We start from the raw sequence: 16092 nt of genomic DNA, 5'->3' as shown, positions 1-16092 counted from the left end.
TGTGCTATGAATCACTTTAAAATGTCAATGGGACTAAGCAACTCGTGTAACTTTTCACCTAATATTTTTAAATGTCATTGATGGAAATATATTTCGGTTTTAATGTTTCATTGGATTTTTTAAAGCAGTAACATTTCTAATCTTAAGATATTGCTCAATTATGCCATCATTGCTTTGACTTTTTTTTTTTTTTTTTAAAGAAAAACTTTATCTTTTACTCTTCATCCTGAAAGAGTGATAATTCAGAATGAATATATAGAAGTCTACAAAGTCACGGGTAACATGGAAAGAATGGATAGGGTTTAGCTCTCCACTGACTCCTATAATTTAGGAACTAGGGGGCATCAAATTAAAATAAAGAGCACAGCTAAAGAAAAAAGTAATGGCTCAAAAAAACTTAAAAGATGTGAAAGTATCATACTATGTGTACCTACTCTTGCTTTTTTTCTTGACATTTTCAACCACCCCTGGAGAGGTCCAGGTTTCCTATCATACTACTTTGTTTAACTTTTTATAGACTGTGTCCAGTGAGTCTGGTACTTTAAGAGTATCAAAGAGTGCAATGAGTTTCAGAGAGCCCAGCAAAAATTTTAGAGGAAGGAGAACAGAACAGTTGCCCTTTTATGGCCTAAAAGACAAACATTGATGCTGTGACTGTTCAGACTATTCAGTGTCATGCATAAATTATATGAAGGTCTGAAACTATAACACTACTTGTCAACTGTTTGCTAGACTTCCAAGTGATGTACCTGCCTCACCAGAAAGTAAAAGTGTGTTTTCTCATAATATCCCCATTCATTTTAAAAGTATTTTAAATGCAATCTGAAATAATGTACCAAACTACATAGGTTGGAAAAAACAAAACAAAACAAGCAAACAAAACCCCTAACCTTCCCTGTTCTCCACCAAAAAAAACCAACAAAAAAAAAAAAAAAAACACCCAACAAAAAAAAAAACCCAAACAAACCCAAACATATAAAGAAAAATCCAAACCTGGAGGAAAAAAAAAAAAGAGAAGATGATCACCTGAAAACTGGAGAAACAGTCATCAATCCATTGCTTGGAAATACTGTCATGGAATTACAATGACAAATCTTAAAATCAGTATTTGATTCTGGCATTTGCAAAATAGTGGCATCATGCATTTACCAAACACAGGAGGTACCCTGAGTAGTAATGATCTGGGAGAAAAGCTAAGTGGTAGTGGATCACTATCCCAAAACGTCTGAATGTAACAGTAGAAAACAGTATTAGCACTACTAAGAGCCAAATTTGGGGCAATTTATTCTTTTTACTATCCTTTTCTTCATAGAAAAATTGAGTGCACACATATAAAAAGAGATTAAAATATTTTTATTATTGAAACACTATACTGAGCTTTAAAATATTGTATCATAATATGCAATCTGTGGAGGACATTATGTTAACAACAAAAAATTTAACCCTATTTTAATTTACAGACAGACAAATCAGAGGAATTATTGTGTTACTATGCTAAAACCACCTAGGAAATAAATATTACCTTTTAAAATTCAAAAGCAATTTTCTTCAATTCATGGGTCAGATTCTGAGTTTTTTACACATCCATTTCACAGAACTCAATAATACCTACTATACAGTAAGGACTATAGTTGGATTTGAATTTAAACTTTGAGTTAGATGGAAGTTCTCATTTTAATGGAGGTACACCTAGAACAAAATGAAACTCAAACTTACTGTTTACAGATGGATGAACCAGTCTAAAAGTTAATTACTTATCTTGATTTATAGTGATTCTGCTGCCAGTAAGCATATACAACATATCAAAAGATAAATTATGAGGAATCATGATATTTTATGTATTAGAATTACTATTCTACTACTCTATTTCTAAATGCATTTAGAAGACATTCTGCTTGATTGAGAAAATGTATCCTTAGCACAGCTCATTGCCTTTGTATATTTTAATATAAATTAATATATATACTCGTGTGTGTTTATATATATATTATGTATACATGAAGTTGAGAAAGGCCAAAAGAAGATCATAATTTCCCATATTCATATTTTTCCTATTTTTTTGGCTGTTATTGGAGGAAGGAAAACAAAATTAGATTTCCCTTGAAGAGGTGGCAAATTTCTGCCTATTGAAAAATTATATTTTCATCCAGCCAGAGAACTCCTTTCAAGCATTCTAGCCAAACAAGGACACTTCTTTTACTGATATACAGTGATTGAAGTAAGTGAAATTAGGTTAGAGTTTTAAAAAAATTATTTTTTTCAATATCGCACACTTATTCAGTATTTTTACTTCTATTAAATAGCCTTATCATAATCTGGTTTATTAGAAAAATACAAGCTTAAATGTTTTCAGCCATGACAAGCCAAAAGGGTTTTAACAAAATCTGAGTAGCACAAAACTGGGTTTTAACTACTTTAACTGTTCAACTTCCACTTATGAATTTTAGGTTGAGATAAAGAACACATCTAAAAGTGATAAGGAGTGCGATGGGCCTCATCAGTGCAGAAATGCAAATTCATTACATTATATTAAAACACAAGTTAAACTAAATCATGTGTTTCAGACACTTTTTCATACCTGCAGATATCTTACGAGACAGAAATTTTGCACTTTATGGATGGTAAGACACAGAATTTACAGTGCAAATCAAATACAAATGAAACTGGAATTTAGTCAGAATTATAAGAAAATTATAGGATATGATAGTATTAGCCAGTATTATAGGAAAGAGATGAAGAAGCATACACCACTACTTAGCCCAGAAAATCCTGAGCAAATTAAAAAAGGATGGTGACACAATGACTTGTTGAAGTTGTAAAAGATCTAGGGGATGGGGAAGGTAGTACAGAGAGAACTGTGGTATTTCCTCCTAGGTGATTTTGCACACTAAAAGCTGAAGAGAGCCACTCTGTCCTGTATCCATGCATGTGCCATGCATTGTGCTGCCAGGTAGACTTACTCGTTTCTTCAAAATTCTCTGCTCTCTTCAACAAAGGACACTTTTGCAACATCAGCTGATGGCCACTGCCTCAGGCCAACCATAATGGTCAGAATATCTACAGCTATAAACTCAGTTTCAACCTTGACATGCACATTTTGCCACCCCTTTTCATATGGTACGATATATTACATTTCAAAAAGACAATCATTTATGAAGTTTGAAACGCTGAGTTAGGGAAAGGCATTTCCAAAGCTCAAACACAAAACTGGAATCTGCAAGTGTATTCATCAAAGTCTTGTTAACATCTATAGCACTCATAGCACCCAGGTGACATATATCAGGATGATCCCATACTGCCCATTCTTCCTGGGGTGCCCACCAGCCCTCACCTCTCTGGAGACAACCTCACAGTCTGTAGGCTGTTAGTCACCACAGCCACACGTCTATCATTAAGAAAAGCAAGATGTTGATATACACCTTCCTCATTTCAAAACTCTGTCCTGCCTATTCTGTCTATTGTTTTCACCAGTAAGATCTTCCAATGTTTTATTGAAAGTTTTATTTACTAGGGCATTCAATGCAACATTAAATATTCTCAAATGAAACTTTTGACCACTAGCTCTTGATTCATGTTGGTCAGCAAAACTGAGAGACCATCACTATCTTTTCTATGTTCTTTAGTAAATGATCACATTCCTTCTTCATTTTTTCTTTGGCAAACTAAGCTCATAGAGGTACTTGGCATTAACAAGACAAGGCCTGCTTTTCCAGTTCCCCATGCTTTTAGTGGGTTTCTTCAATTTCCTTCGAGTATTTCAGTGCAATTCTTAACCTCCAAGAACCAGATCTGTGAACAACATTCTAATAGCAATACCACCAGCATTATTTGCTTTCTGCTTTTATTTAACCATTCTTCAGCAGTCAAGGCTTGTATTAATTCTTTTACCAATGTCACACTGACAGTCATCCTCAAAATTCACCAATAAAAGTGGAATTTATGAGATTTTCCATGGAGATCTGAAGAAGACATAGAGCTAGTTGTTTACCTCCTTCACCTTCATAGAAAGGAATTATTCATATTCAGGTCAACAATATCAGTGCCACATACGTTGTAAATTTATATTGGATTTTATCGGTTTTTTACAAGTTTTCATACTGAACTAGATTAAAAATTAAAGGCAGTTAAAATGCACCTTGGGAATTTATTATAAAATAGGGGTCAATAATACTTTAAATACAGTTTTTCTTTTACTATTTAACAGTATTTTCAGATCAGAAAATTATACAAGAATATTCTTTCCACAGTCTCAAATCACAAACAAATTCTTGTAGTCTAGACACCTCCCTACACCATGCTCATCCAACACCAAGATTTTGAACACATCATTCTCTGTTTCTCAGCCCTATAGGAGTTCACAATCAGGATACTACACTTCAAGGAAAGAAGAGCAAACCAGAAGTGATATGCAAACTATGGTATTCTAAATATTTTTACAAATGCTTACTGGTTTGGACATTTTCCTCCACATAAACCCATGCTTACATGTAAAATTAACTGAGGATAGTCTTCTTCCTTCCCAGCATCTGTTACTGGAAGAGGTAGTCCCCTAGTTCTTGTATCATATATTTTTATTTGCAAAACTCTTCCAGCAGACAAATACCATAGCAGCCACTTCTATTCACAGAACCTGTTATCAGCATCCATTATTAAAGTCAGTATATCTTAGCTGCTTACAATTCATGCAGAAAGCAGGATATCTAGATGATGGAGCAAATAACCATTTACAGAACAAGAAAACTAAAAACCTCACAAAGTATAATTCACAGATAAATACAATTACAAATCTTTGGCAAATAAAACCAATGTCAATTAAGCAAACATACTAAAAAGTTGTTTTATCTTTAAATACTTACGTGATTTAAATCATGTATCTTTTATAATATCATGTAATTGTTCCTCTAAAATGACTAATATATTTTAATTCATTTGGGGGAGTGAAAGTATGTATTTATCTTGTAACAAAAATATGATTGAATACACTCCAATAATTAATGAAATCTAAATGACAATAATAACTTGGCAGACATAAGGAATGAGGGTACCAGAAGAGACTTATTCTGTTGTGAACTGTACAGGAACTGCTTGAAGTTTTTCTAGAATTCAACCTTACCTGAGATCCAAAATTAGAAGCAGATGTCAGAAGAATAAAAATGCAATTCTTTAAATAGGATAAAAAAGACACTTTTCCAAGCATTCATATTAGTTCATACCACTGAGCTTAAATAATGTCTTCATAAGTTTTGAATTTTATTATTCAAAAAGTGATCGTGTGTGATTACTTAATAAAATTGAATAATCCTCCATGATTACAGACAGACCAACAGTAAAAATTACTTTTTTCTTCTAATGCAGCAGAACGAAATTAAACGTTTAAAGTTATCTTACCAAAACTCTGCATTGCACATATATCTTTCTTTCTGGTGGTGCAGGTATGCTGTTAATCTTTAAGGAGAACCACACTTCGCAATGTAAAGATCTTCCTCCTATGTTAAAAAGAATAAAATGTCTTTACAAATGATCTCATGAGATGACCAATCCTAGCAGCATTCAAATCAGTGAGAAATTTGGACTTTTAGCAGAAATGGCAGTCATTGTTCACATTGAGACAAAGTAAATCATGAACTGATTTAATAGCTGTCAACCAACTCCATTATCTAATTCTTTCTTGTCTGGATTCAAAATAGTAACAAAATCAATATGTACACAAACCGTATGGAAATCATGCTCTGGCAAAGTAGTTTCCCATACTATCACATTGTTTGAGAATTTTAAATATCATTGATTTGTAACTGTTTTTAATTTAACAAAGACAATGCTTGAAGACATTTAAAATTGTGGGGTTCTTTATTAAAAGCTCATCCACCGTAGATTCAAAACTACAAGTTATTCATTTAACAGATCAGACAATTCAGTTACATAGAATCCATCCTCAAATACCTGTTTGAATAAACAGTAATTTGTACATCAATGAATTTTTCATCAGGTTTTGATACAGGGTGTCCTGAGTTATTGTGATAACAAACAAGTTGGCATGAAAGAGACCAAGAATGCTCAACAATGGTATACGCATGCATTAAAACATTGATGCATCAGCATTGTCCTATTAGATCAGATTCATTATCAACCTTATCCTAAACTCTGTTATCAGTAACTAGTAAAAATCTGTCCAGAAAAAAATGTTCAACAAACTCTTGTAAACTCACACTTAATTACACAATAAACTACCAAGAAATCAAAAATATTCCTTTTAGTATTTTGCATTACCTAGTCCAATAAGAAGAGATGGGAAATTCCAACCTTATGCACAAAAGCTGAAATGCATCAGACACTCCTTTTGAATTTTGGAGATCATTTATGAAGTCACAGAAGACTATTTATATCACACATGCATGCTCATGAAATTCTACTGATAGATTTTAAATTCTGCTGATTCCGATGATTATGAAATCCTTAAATGGAACTTGAAGGTATGTTACTACTAAGGCCAGAAGCAGGGAAGCATTAACTACCAGTAGCCATGGGAAGCATAGGCAAACAGACCTTTGATCTGGAGGAAGTCTGACAGTACTTTTGACTGCCAAATTGACAGTATTTTTATCATTTTATATCATATCTAGCAAATTAAATCAAAATTAGTTTACCTAATATGAGCTTTGGTATACCACAGAACTTAAATTCTGTTCAGTTACACAGAATTGTTGCACAGCTTCACACAAATGATCTGTGTTTTGATAAAGCATATTTTCCAGATAGATTTTGAGTCTTGATTTGAAGATATCTACCAGAAGTTTATTCTGGTGGCTAATTGCTGGTATTGGAAAACATTTAAATATTAGTTTAATTTCTGATTTCTATTAGATTTGCTTCAATAACCAGACAAAAGGTCTTGCAATGACTTTAACAGATTTAAGAGATCTAGCATTATGTATCTAGCATATTCCTGTATTTAGTATAGTCATGAATGTCAATAACATCAGCTCTTCAGTCCCGGTCAGATAGGCAAAAGAGACTGAGCCCAAAGTCATCATTAGCCCTGATCTCCACAACATATATTTCATGTGGAAATGTTTTTGCAAGTTGTTGAATGGTTGTTCAGCACCTTTTAATAATGCATACGCAAGAACTGCTTGCAGTATTCTTGTTTGTCAGTATATTGTATGAGATGAAAATCACCTTAATCCTCCTACTCACACTTCCTTGAATTATACACTAGAAAGCTATATAACCAGTTCTGTTTCACCACAGCATTAGTCTTGGGATCTCCTACTGTTTTTCTTTTATGCTGTGACCACAGCTCTTCTCAGAGGCACTGATTCCCTTATCTCAGTTCCTCATTCTGCATATATGACTTTGTTTCTAAATTGTATTTCCAATAAAACTGTGCCTGGTTGGTTTTGATTGTATTAATTTCTTAAATATTCACTGAATACTTTCTGTATTAGCTTACCCATTCTTTTGTTCAGGCTAATTTGATATGCATACAATTTACTTTTTTTTTTAATACCAGCAGAGTATTACAGTCTTCCAGTTTCTGGAACAGCCTCAGTATCTTAGGATCTATAAAAATTAATATCATTGAGTTCATCTCAGTGAATGAGACCTCAGAATTCATCTTCTGAATGTCCATTAAAGCATTCTGGCATGCATGTGACCTTGAGTTTAAACAATTTAAAAAGTGAAAAAAATATATATTATCCTTATGCAAAAACAGAACACATGACCTGAGACCTGACATGAAAGTTCTCCATTAAAGATTGAAAGAAAACCTAAGGGTGCCCACTGCTTGGAACATCACATCCTTCCAGAATGCAGTGAAACTGTAGGAAAGAGTACAATAGAAGTCTAAAAAATGCAGGTAGGAAACAACAAAGGGAAATGTCAATGGTAAAGTTCCATTTACACAGGATGCATGATTAACCAGCAGGACAAATGCATTTATTCAAGTAGAGCAACACATTCGTGAATGAATGTTCTGTACAACTAAGGAAAATAAAAAAGAGCATAAACTGTTATTTGAACAGAAAATTAACAAGGTTGTCTCCCTGTCTTAAACCTTCCATGCAAAATAAACAAACAAACAAACCCCCTAAAAAACAATGACAATTTTGACTGACAACTTGCTAAGACTTAAAGGGGAGTAGTAAAATTTTTTCAAACACACCTGAAGCTGGTAGCCTGCCAAACTCTGAAGGGCTGATAGATGATCAGAGTGGATGAACAATGTCCAAGTTACATAAGGCTGAGCAGAAAAACCAAATTAATTCTGTGCAGTAGTGTTTGTTATACAGGAGTTCACAGGCTTCCTATACCCAAGCTAGAGCTTGTTTTGAGGCAAATGGTCACAGGGACCCTGCCAAATTATAGTTTCAGGAGGAATGGTTTTGGAGCAGAGTGGTAATGAGGAAAGCAGCAAATCACCTGGGCAGGATAGTCTCTGCCCAACAATTCTGGTCTAGTGTAAGGTGTCCCTGCCAATGGCAGGGACGATGGAACTAGGTGATATTTAAGGTCCCTTCCAACCCAAGCCATTATGTGATTTTATGAATCCAAAAGGAACTCATGTATGAAAGCGTGGTGGTGCAAACAGGCATGACTCATTGCTTAATTCAACTACAGGTACAATGAAATGAAAAGGAAAAGAATGTGCTGCCAATTTTTCAACAGGTCTCTGAGATGAGAAATTACAGATGTGAGTTTGTTTATATATGCCGAAGAAAATTATTAAGAGTCATAGTAAGGGAGAGAAGCCACAACACACAAAACTATTTGAAATCTTTCTTTGACAAAGTTGCCACCTCTGCAAATAAGGGATATGTGGTTCCCATAGTACCCTGGTTTTCCAAAAACCTATTTCTAAGGTCCCCTTCCAAAGGTTTCTAAGGAAACTAAGTTGCAGAAGAGGGAACATTAGAAGATGGTATTAAAATACAGAAACAAAAGAACAGGAATGGCTAATTCTCCCTATGAAGAGACATAAAGAACGAAGTGAAAAGGCTTGGGTTTGGTATGAAAAGTTCCTAACCACTTTTTCTCCCTAGGATAGATATTTTAAGATTCTGTTTCTAGGAAACTGATCTGGAAACACTTTCAAACAACTGGAATTGTATCTCCAGTGTGCTAGAGTACTTTCACTTTTATTCTAATGCATGGCCACGTTTCAAGGAACTGCTTTGTTACATGGCATACAGTGCCTAATTAACACATCTATGCTTCTACCAAGATATTTTCCTTATAGATTTACAGCCTGCTTTGTTGTCTCTGATCACATATTTTTCCTCTGTATTCCTAGTTTTTCTGAATCACTTTTCTGTACTTCAAAATTACAGTAATGTAGAAGTTATAATTAACTTGCTTTTTCTCTTCTTGCTTTTATATAAAAATTCATTGATTCTGCTCACACAAATTGCTTAAAAGTACTGTAATTTCTGACATGTCTCAAAAGCAAAGTTTTCAGGTCAAAATGTTCAGTTTTGACTTTAAGTATTTAGAGCTATTGAAACCTTTTTCATTTTAGAAAGGAACACTACATTTCTTTTTGTACTTTTTATGCATTTGAATTTAGATTGATATCTCATTAAATTTTCCTCATTGCAACTTTTATGATATACTAAAACCATCAGTTTTTCCTCCAGAGAGTTGAACAACCTTTTGTAATCCAGTCAGTCTGGTGTATTTAGTGATGCAAATAAGCTGTTCCCCCTGTGCATGATCTCTTAATTTTTTTTCACAATTTTTTAAACGTTATGAAATTCTGCTAAACAAATCAGTGTTGTAAACCATAAACTTTTAATCCCATACTTCGCATCATGCCTTGAAGAGTTAGTAGTTTTGAAATTCCCTCCCTTATACTCACAGCATGCTTTGCTCTACTCACTCGGATGAGAGTACATTACTATCATATCAGCCACAAACTGAAAAATCTGTTCTTTCTTTACCCTTTCCTTGTCCTTTCCTTAAAATTACTTTTCATCCTCTGTCTGCTACATCAGCCATTAAATGTGCCGTCAAGCATCAGTGGTTATATATCAGCTTAAAAATAGAAAAGATTCTTTCCCCCTGATTGGGACACAGCTGTCCATCATTCAGCTACATTACACATCACTGAGGATGAAGGAAGATTCTGCCTGGTCTCCTGAAAACTGTAGATTGCTAGGGTGTTTTGGGGGTAAAGGAGATATGGACACAATGGGGAAATTGGAATTATGCTGCTAAATACCAAAATATCTCTTTGAAATATTTTATCCTGGTTTTACACACTTCTCATATTGACATCAAAAGTATGCTTAAACAAAAAGCTGAATTAAAGTGGTATTCTCAAATTCAATGTGTGTTCTTTCCACAGTATTTTTACTTAATATTTGCAGAGCTAATATAGCAATTTAATATATTATCTAGTGTATATATATATTAGATTTGATTCCAGCTTTAAATAAAACATCAATCACGCTCTTAAATGTGCTTTTAAGGGTATGGTTTTTAGCAATAACAGGCAAAGGAATAATACAGCATAATTTTTTGGATCTATACAAAACTTTACATGCTGGTAGTTATCTAAATTCTCTTGAAGTGAAAGAATTTGAGAACTTTACATGCTGTTCTCACAGTATATGACTGTACAGAATTAAAAATATAATTAAGACATTTTGTCTAGTTCCCTACAATATGTAAATACCTAGCAGAGTCCAATATGTAAAGAGCTTACACTGCTAGCACAAGATAAATGAATATTTAGACTTCATTCTGCTCATGTGCAAACACAACATCCACAAGTAACCAACCCCATGTAGAATCATCTCTTAAAGGACAAGAGCTGCTGTTCATGAGATCAATTAGTAAGTATATGTCATATTTATTCAGTTTTGCATTTTTTATTTAGAATGTATCATCAGACTAGCTATTAAGCACATGTGATGATTTATGCTCATTTTTTAAATTTGACAGGCCTTAGCAATCTAGGAATTACAGTAAAAAGACCTGATATATCTTCCGTAAGCTTATGCTGACAATTTAATTTCCTCTACCATGTTAAATCCACATAATTTTTTTGCATACTTTGTTTTTCACACCTCAAAGTTTATTCCAGATACAAAACTAGTTACAGTAATCTTTCCACAGACACAGAAATCCTTTACAATAAGATTTTGGATAGCTCTTTTAACAGTGTCTCTGGATAAATCTAGTTGGTTCATATGTGTGAGGTGCAAATTGCTATTTTGCTGTTTAAATAGACCCATCACTCCACTGAAAACTACTCATAAATTGAATCCTCAAAACTGGCTCTAGCTATTTCACTTCGTTTAGTTTCCAAGTGTAGAAAAATTGCACCTAATTTTGGGGGGAAAGCTATAAACACTATACATATTAAGAAAATATTGCAATCCTATTATGTTAAAAGGTCAAAATGATGTAAAAAGGCAGACACTAATATTCATTCTTACAATGTGAGGAATAGTCATCATTGGAAAGGCAATGCTTCTATACTTTCTTTTTTCAAGGAAATTATTAATTTAAGGTTATCACCTTTAGGCTTGAGCTCATGAGTTTTCTCACACAAGGGTTATAGTTTTTCAATAAATGTAATCAGTATGTATAGCTTTTAAAAATGTTTGTACTTTGCATGACAAGATAAGCTTTGCTATCAGCTGCCATTTTATGCACATGAATATATCTGAGCAACCCTAACATTTCAACAAATATTCATTTCATGTATCCCTTACAACATTGCTTGAAAAAAAATTTAATATCTTTCAAATATTAATCTTGTTCTTAAAAGATATTACGTAATAATTTGCTTTGAGTGACTCTCAGAAATTTAGTGTGCCTTACATTTTGTATCAAACCTAGGTAATAGACTGGACAGTACTAAAGTGATGTTGAGTTGAAAGACTGCATCACTTTGTCCACCTAAATCACAATTGATGCATGCAGATGCTGCAATTTAAAATTAAATTATGATATTTTCATGTGTAAAAAATTACTTAAGATTGAATTAATTCAAAATTTTCAAGTTAATATAATACATATAGGTGGGATTGGTGAAGAAGAGCATTCTACAAGAGGGACATCTCTAAGCTAGGGTAGGGTTCCTTTTCTTCAGGACTTGCCCTAAACTAGGTAATGACCATATCTCCAAAGCCTTTTATCACTTGGGAAAATTTGGAAACAGAAATTAAAACAATTTTCTAAAATGTAAAATCAAACCCACATTTTGGCATTTTGGAATTAGCTGTGATCACCAGGAAATGATGCTTTAAAGAAGTGTCTGTTCTCTTTTAAGGCAGAACCCCAGAATCTCTCTTTTTTCTTTTCTGCCTTCAATGTCGTCTTTCCAAACGAAGATCACCACCTTATGGTAGAAACTCAGATACCACTAGCACATAAATCATATCCCTTTTCCCTAAACTTTCTCCAGAACAGTAAGGAGAAGAAAGAATTTTGACACCACAGAGAGGTTATTTCAAAGAAATGGATGACTAGAGCTGTTGACATCTTCCATTTCTGAAGCTCAGTCTTCCATGTTATTAATATAATCACAGTATGATGTCATAACACCATTTCTCAGTTAGACACCTTTACTCCACAAAGACACTTTCTCATCTTCATCTCCCAGGTAACAGCTTCAAAAAAATCATTCAGCAAATCTGCTATACCCATAGGATTGGGGGGGGGGGGCGGGAATTCCCTAAAATACAGAATAACCTTGATGCCCTTCATAAATTTTTAATGTCTTAATATGAGGATTTCACAGCTCTCCATTCTCTGTTGCAGTTGGGTGACAAAATGTAAATAAGGCAAATATGGTTATTCACCTTCTACAGGTTTGTAGGGGGGTTCCTTTTAGTCTCCATTTGTATTGTGTTTGGCACTTACCCAAGGCATGTACCTTTCACGAAATTTAGTCTAGTCTGCTATCACCCATCTACTGGTGACACACAGACATTCATCTGCTGGTACACACTAGGGCAGAATTTAGTGTCTGATCTCTTCACATGTTAACCTTTTCCTGAGGAAATCAAGGGGAGTAAACTCAGAGCACATGCCAGTATGCCATCCAGATACCAAGCACTCGTGACACTAAGTAAATATAGATATAACCAAGAGATCAAAATCAACAATAACACAGGCAATATATTTGCAATATATTTGGCAATAGAATTCATCTCCATTTTTTTAAAGCTCTGCAGGAAGCATGACATAGGTGAACACAAAGTATTCAAAGCCAAAGAAAATTCCAAATGCTGAACAGAAATTCCACACTTATTAGCAACACAAGTCAAAAACTCACTGAATTTCTGGAATGGGCAAGGGGAATATTCTATCATATTAACAGTTGTAGGAATAAATTTGAAGTACTGTCACAAAACCTATCAAAGTAGGTTCACAATGTCAATTACATTTCTTGACCCTACCTTCTTTAGTAAGAGTATAAAGCCACACACTTAAAAGAACCTCAGACTTGCAACCTAAGCCACCCAAATACTCTCCAAACAAGTGGGATGGACACTCGGGAGATGAAACAATCTACTACATAAGGAATCTGTCACGAATGAGCCACTGAAAATAAACAGAGCACCTCTGGGGAGCACTAGTAGGTTTCAAGTAGGACAGTCTGTATGTCTGGGAGCAGCCTGCACCTCAAACACTTGGTTTTCTCAAAAGCCTGCCCTTACAGTATTATTTAATCTTTTACTGCCTGGCTTTACTATTCTTAGTCTAGAAGATTAATGTATCTCAATTGGATATCTCAAAATCAGACCATTATCACAAGCAGAATCTTTGTGGTAATTTATGGGAAGATGATATGCTTTTAGCTAATACATCATGGTTTTAGAAGTTTGGATAACAAGCAAGAGGAACTGGAACTTTTCACTGATTAGAATAAATTTTATATAACTGGAGATTATATAGTGAAGTGATTGCTTAGACTAGTAATGCACTTTTAAAATAGTTTAACCTCTAGTGTAAATATAAATCACATTTGCTTTAAGAATGTTATTTGATTATTATAGTTACCTTAGTTCAAAGACCTGGCAAAGAAAGAAGCTGAGGCTAAGTACAGGAGATACTCAGGATAATCCAGTCTAAAAGTAAAATAAGCACGTAATTCCAAAGAGGGAGAGAGACAAGAAAAGCTCCAGAAGAGAATAAAAATCACTAAGTAGCTAATTGCTATGCAATGATGAAAAGACTTAAGAAAAAAAGTAGTATAACCAGAATGATCTTGAAGCTCAGAAAGGAACTATTGCTAAATAATTTTTTATTTATTTTTTTCTTCAGAAAGATATTTAAGGAAAATCAATGGTTACAATCATCACATGCACAAAAACATAGCTACTAAAAGTGAACTCCCTGTCCGTGATGGAGAGTAACAAATGGTGGGCTTTAGTATGTTTGAAAAGTATCAAGAAAACTTTACTATAATAAGGGTTGAGAGGACAGGTTACCTGAGTCTTGCAGTCTTCATTGGTAAATAGCTCTAAAGAACATCCTAGAGGAATGGTGGTCAAAATCCACAAAAGAGCAAGTTTTACTACCAGGCTACATATAACTAACACACTCCCTAGTTCCACAAAAGGTCTCAATGCACGCTCATTCAGTCATAATCTCTAGCTCACATGAAATTTGAATTCTTGGCACAAATCTAGTAGATGCAACCATGATCATGCTCATGTCAATTCCTTAACCCGATGTACACAAACAAGTTATGCTCTAACCTTTCCTGCTCCCACTTACTTCATACAACTTTTAAAATTACTCAAATTCTTAAGAGGTTTTTTCCCAAAGGTCTATTGATTTTTCTCCATTTGCCATATCTGGCTTTATTTCTATGGACAACTTTTGATGATGATGATGATGGTGATACTATATATTTTTAAAAAAAATCTTTGTCATTCTATGTCTTAACTTTGGAATAATCCAAAGGTAACTGTCTCTGGTTTTTGGCTTATAAACACTCAGATAATGAACGGGATTACTGTGCACTTCTATTATGATGGAATATAAAGCTGCTAAGGGTGATTATGAAAAAAGGGGTCCTTAAATTTCTCCATGGGCTCTCTGGAGGGTTGGAAAATAATCAGTAATATTTAAAAATGCACACAAAGACAATACAAACAATGTACCAAGGAATGGGATGGGAAAGGGAACAGAAGGGAAAAGTGTCTTATGCCAGTGTAGCAGAAAAGCCACCAATACTAATTGCTTGAATAAGTTCCAAAAAAGAATGGAGTAAAATAACCCAGGTTTGGGGGATGTGGGGGGAGCTCTGCATCTTGGCAGAAATAGCATTCACTGGATAGGTTTAGCAGAGCATTGCACATTTTTTAAGAGGGTATAAACTGTGACTTATGCTAGGAAATCACTTGCCAGCTGAACAGCTTGGGTAAGCTGTGTGCCACAGACATTTTGACATGTCTGAAAAAGTGAAATCCAGCTCAGAAGTTGTGTACACATAGTCACAGTTGACTTACCCTTGGCACAATACGATAAGTTGTACACAGATGACTTCCAGCCATGAAGTTGATACTTAGGTATTTTTCTGTTCCACATCAGTATGAATCCAAAATACATAAAATAGAGACATTTATACACGTAATAAATATATTGCATCAAAGAGAGAAACCTAACTGGTCATAGGCTGGCCTTTTTGGGGTGGGTTTTTTTCCTTTTTCTTTTTTTAATAAATGCCATTGTTATGCTACCTAATACGTCTTCATAAATTAAACTTGTTGGCTATTAAGAGCTCTTTGATATATATTATAAAACATCAACACATTGTGGCCAGAAAAATTCAAATATGAAATTAATATAATTTTAGAACAGGTAAAAGTCTTCATGGTACTGAAACAACATAACAATGTGTAGTTAGTGGGTTTTTTCAACTTTTTCAGTTAAACACAAGTTATTGGATGAAATATAAAATTCATTAGTGAAACAATGTCCTGTTACAGGCAGAAAATCAAACTAGCAGTCAAAAAAAAAAAAAAGGCATAAAAAAAAAAATAATTTATTCTTAAATCTCAGAGGTCTGCTCACAAATCTAGCACTTATTTATTTTAAAGGCTTAGCAAACCTTTTGTTTTTAAGTCT

At 34.0% G+C, this 16092-nt stretch overlaps 1 protein-coding gene across 1 annotated transcript in view; it reads right to left on the bottom strand.

Moving 5' to 3' along the window:
• CFAP47 (cilia and flagella associated protein 47) overlaps positions 1-16092 on the bottom strand; it is a 302627-nt gene that overhangs the window by 92802 nt on the left and 193733 nt on the right. Inside the window, exon 51 of the mRNA XM_065677208.1 lies at positions 5389-5486. Coding sequence (XP_065533280.1) covers positions 5389-5486 — 98 coding nt within the window. The remainder of the gene's footprint in view (positions 1-5388; positions 5487-16092) is intronic.

Source organism: Lathamus discolor, chromosome 4 (assembly GCF_037157495.1).
Source record: "Lathamus discolor isolate bLatDis1 chromosome 4, bLatDis1.hap1, whole genome shotgun sequence".
NCBI classification, from domain to species: Eukaryota; Metazoa; Chordata; class Aves; order Psittaciformes; family Psittacidae; genus Lathamus; species Lathamus discolor.
Note: the sequence above shows the minus strand (reverse complement) of the source record. Positions and strands in the feature narration are given on the sequence as shown.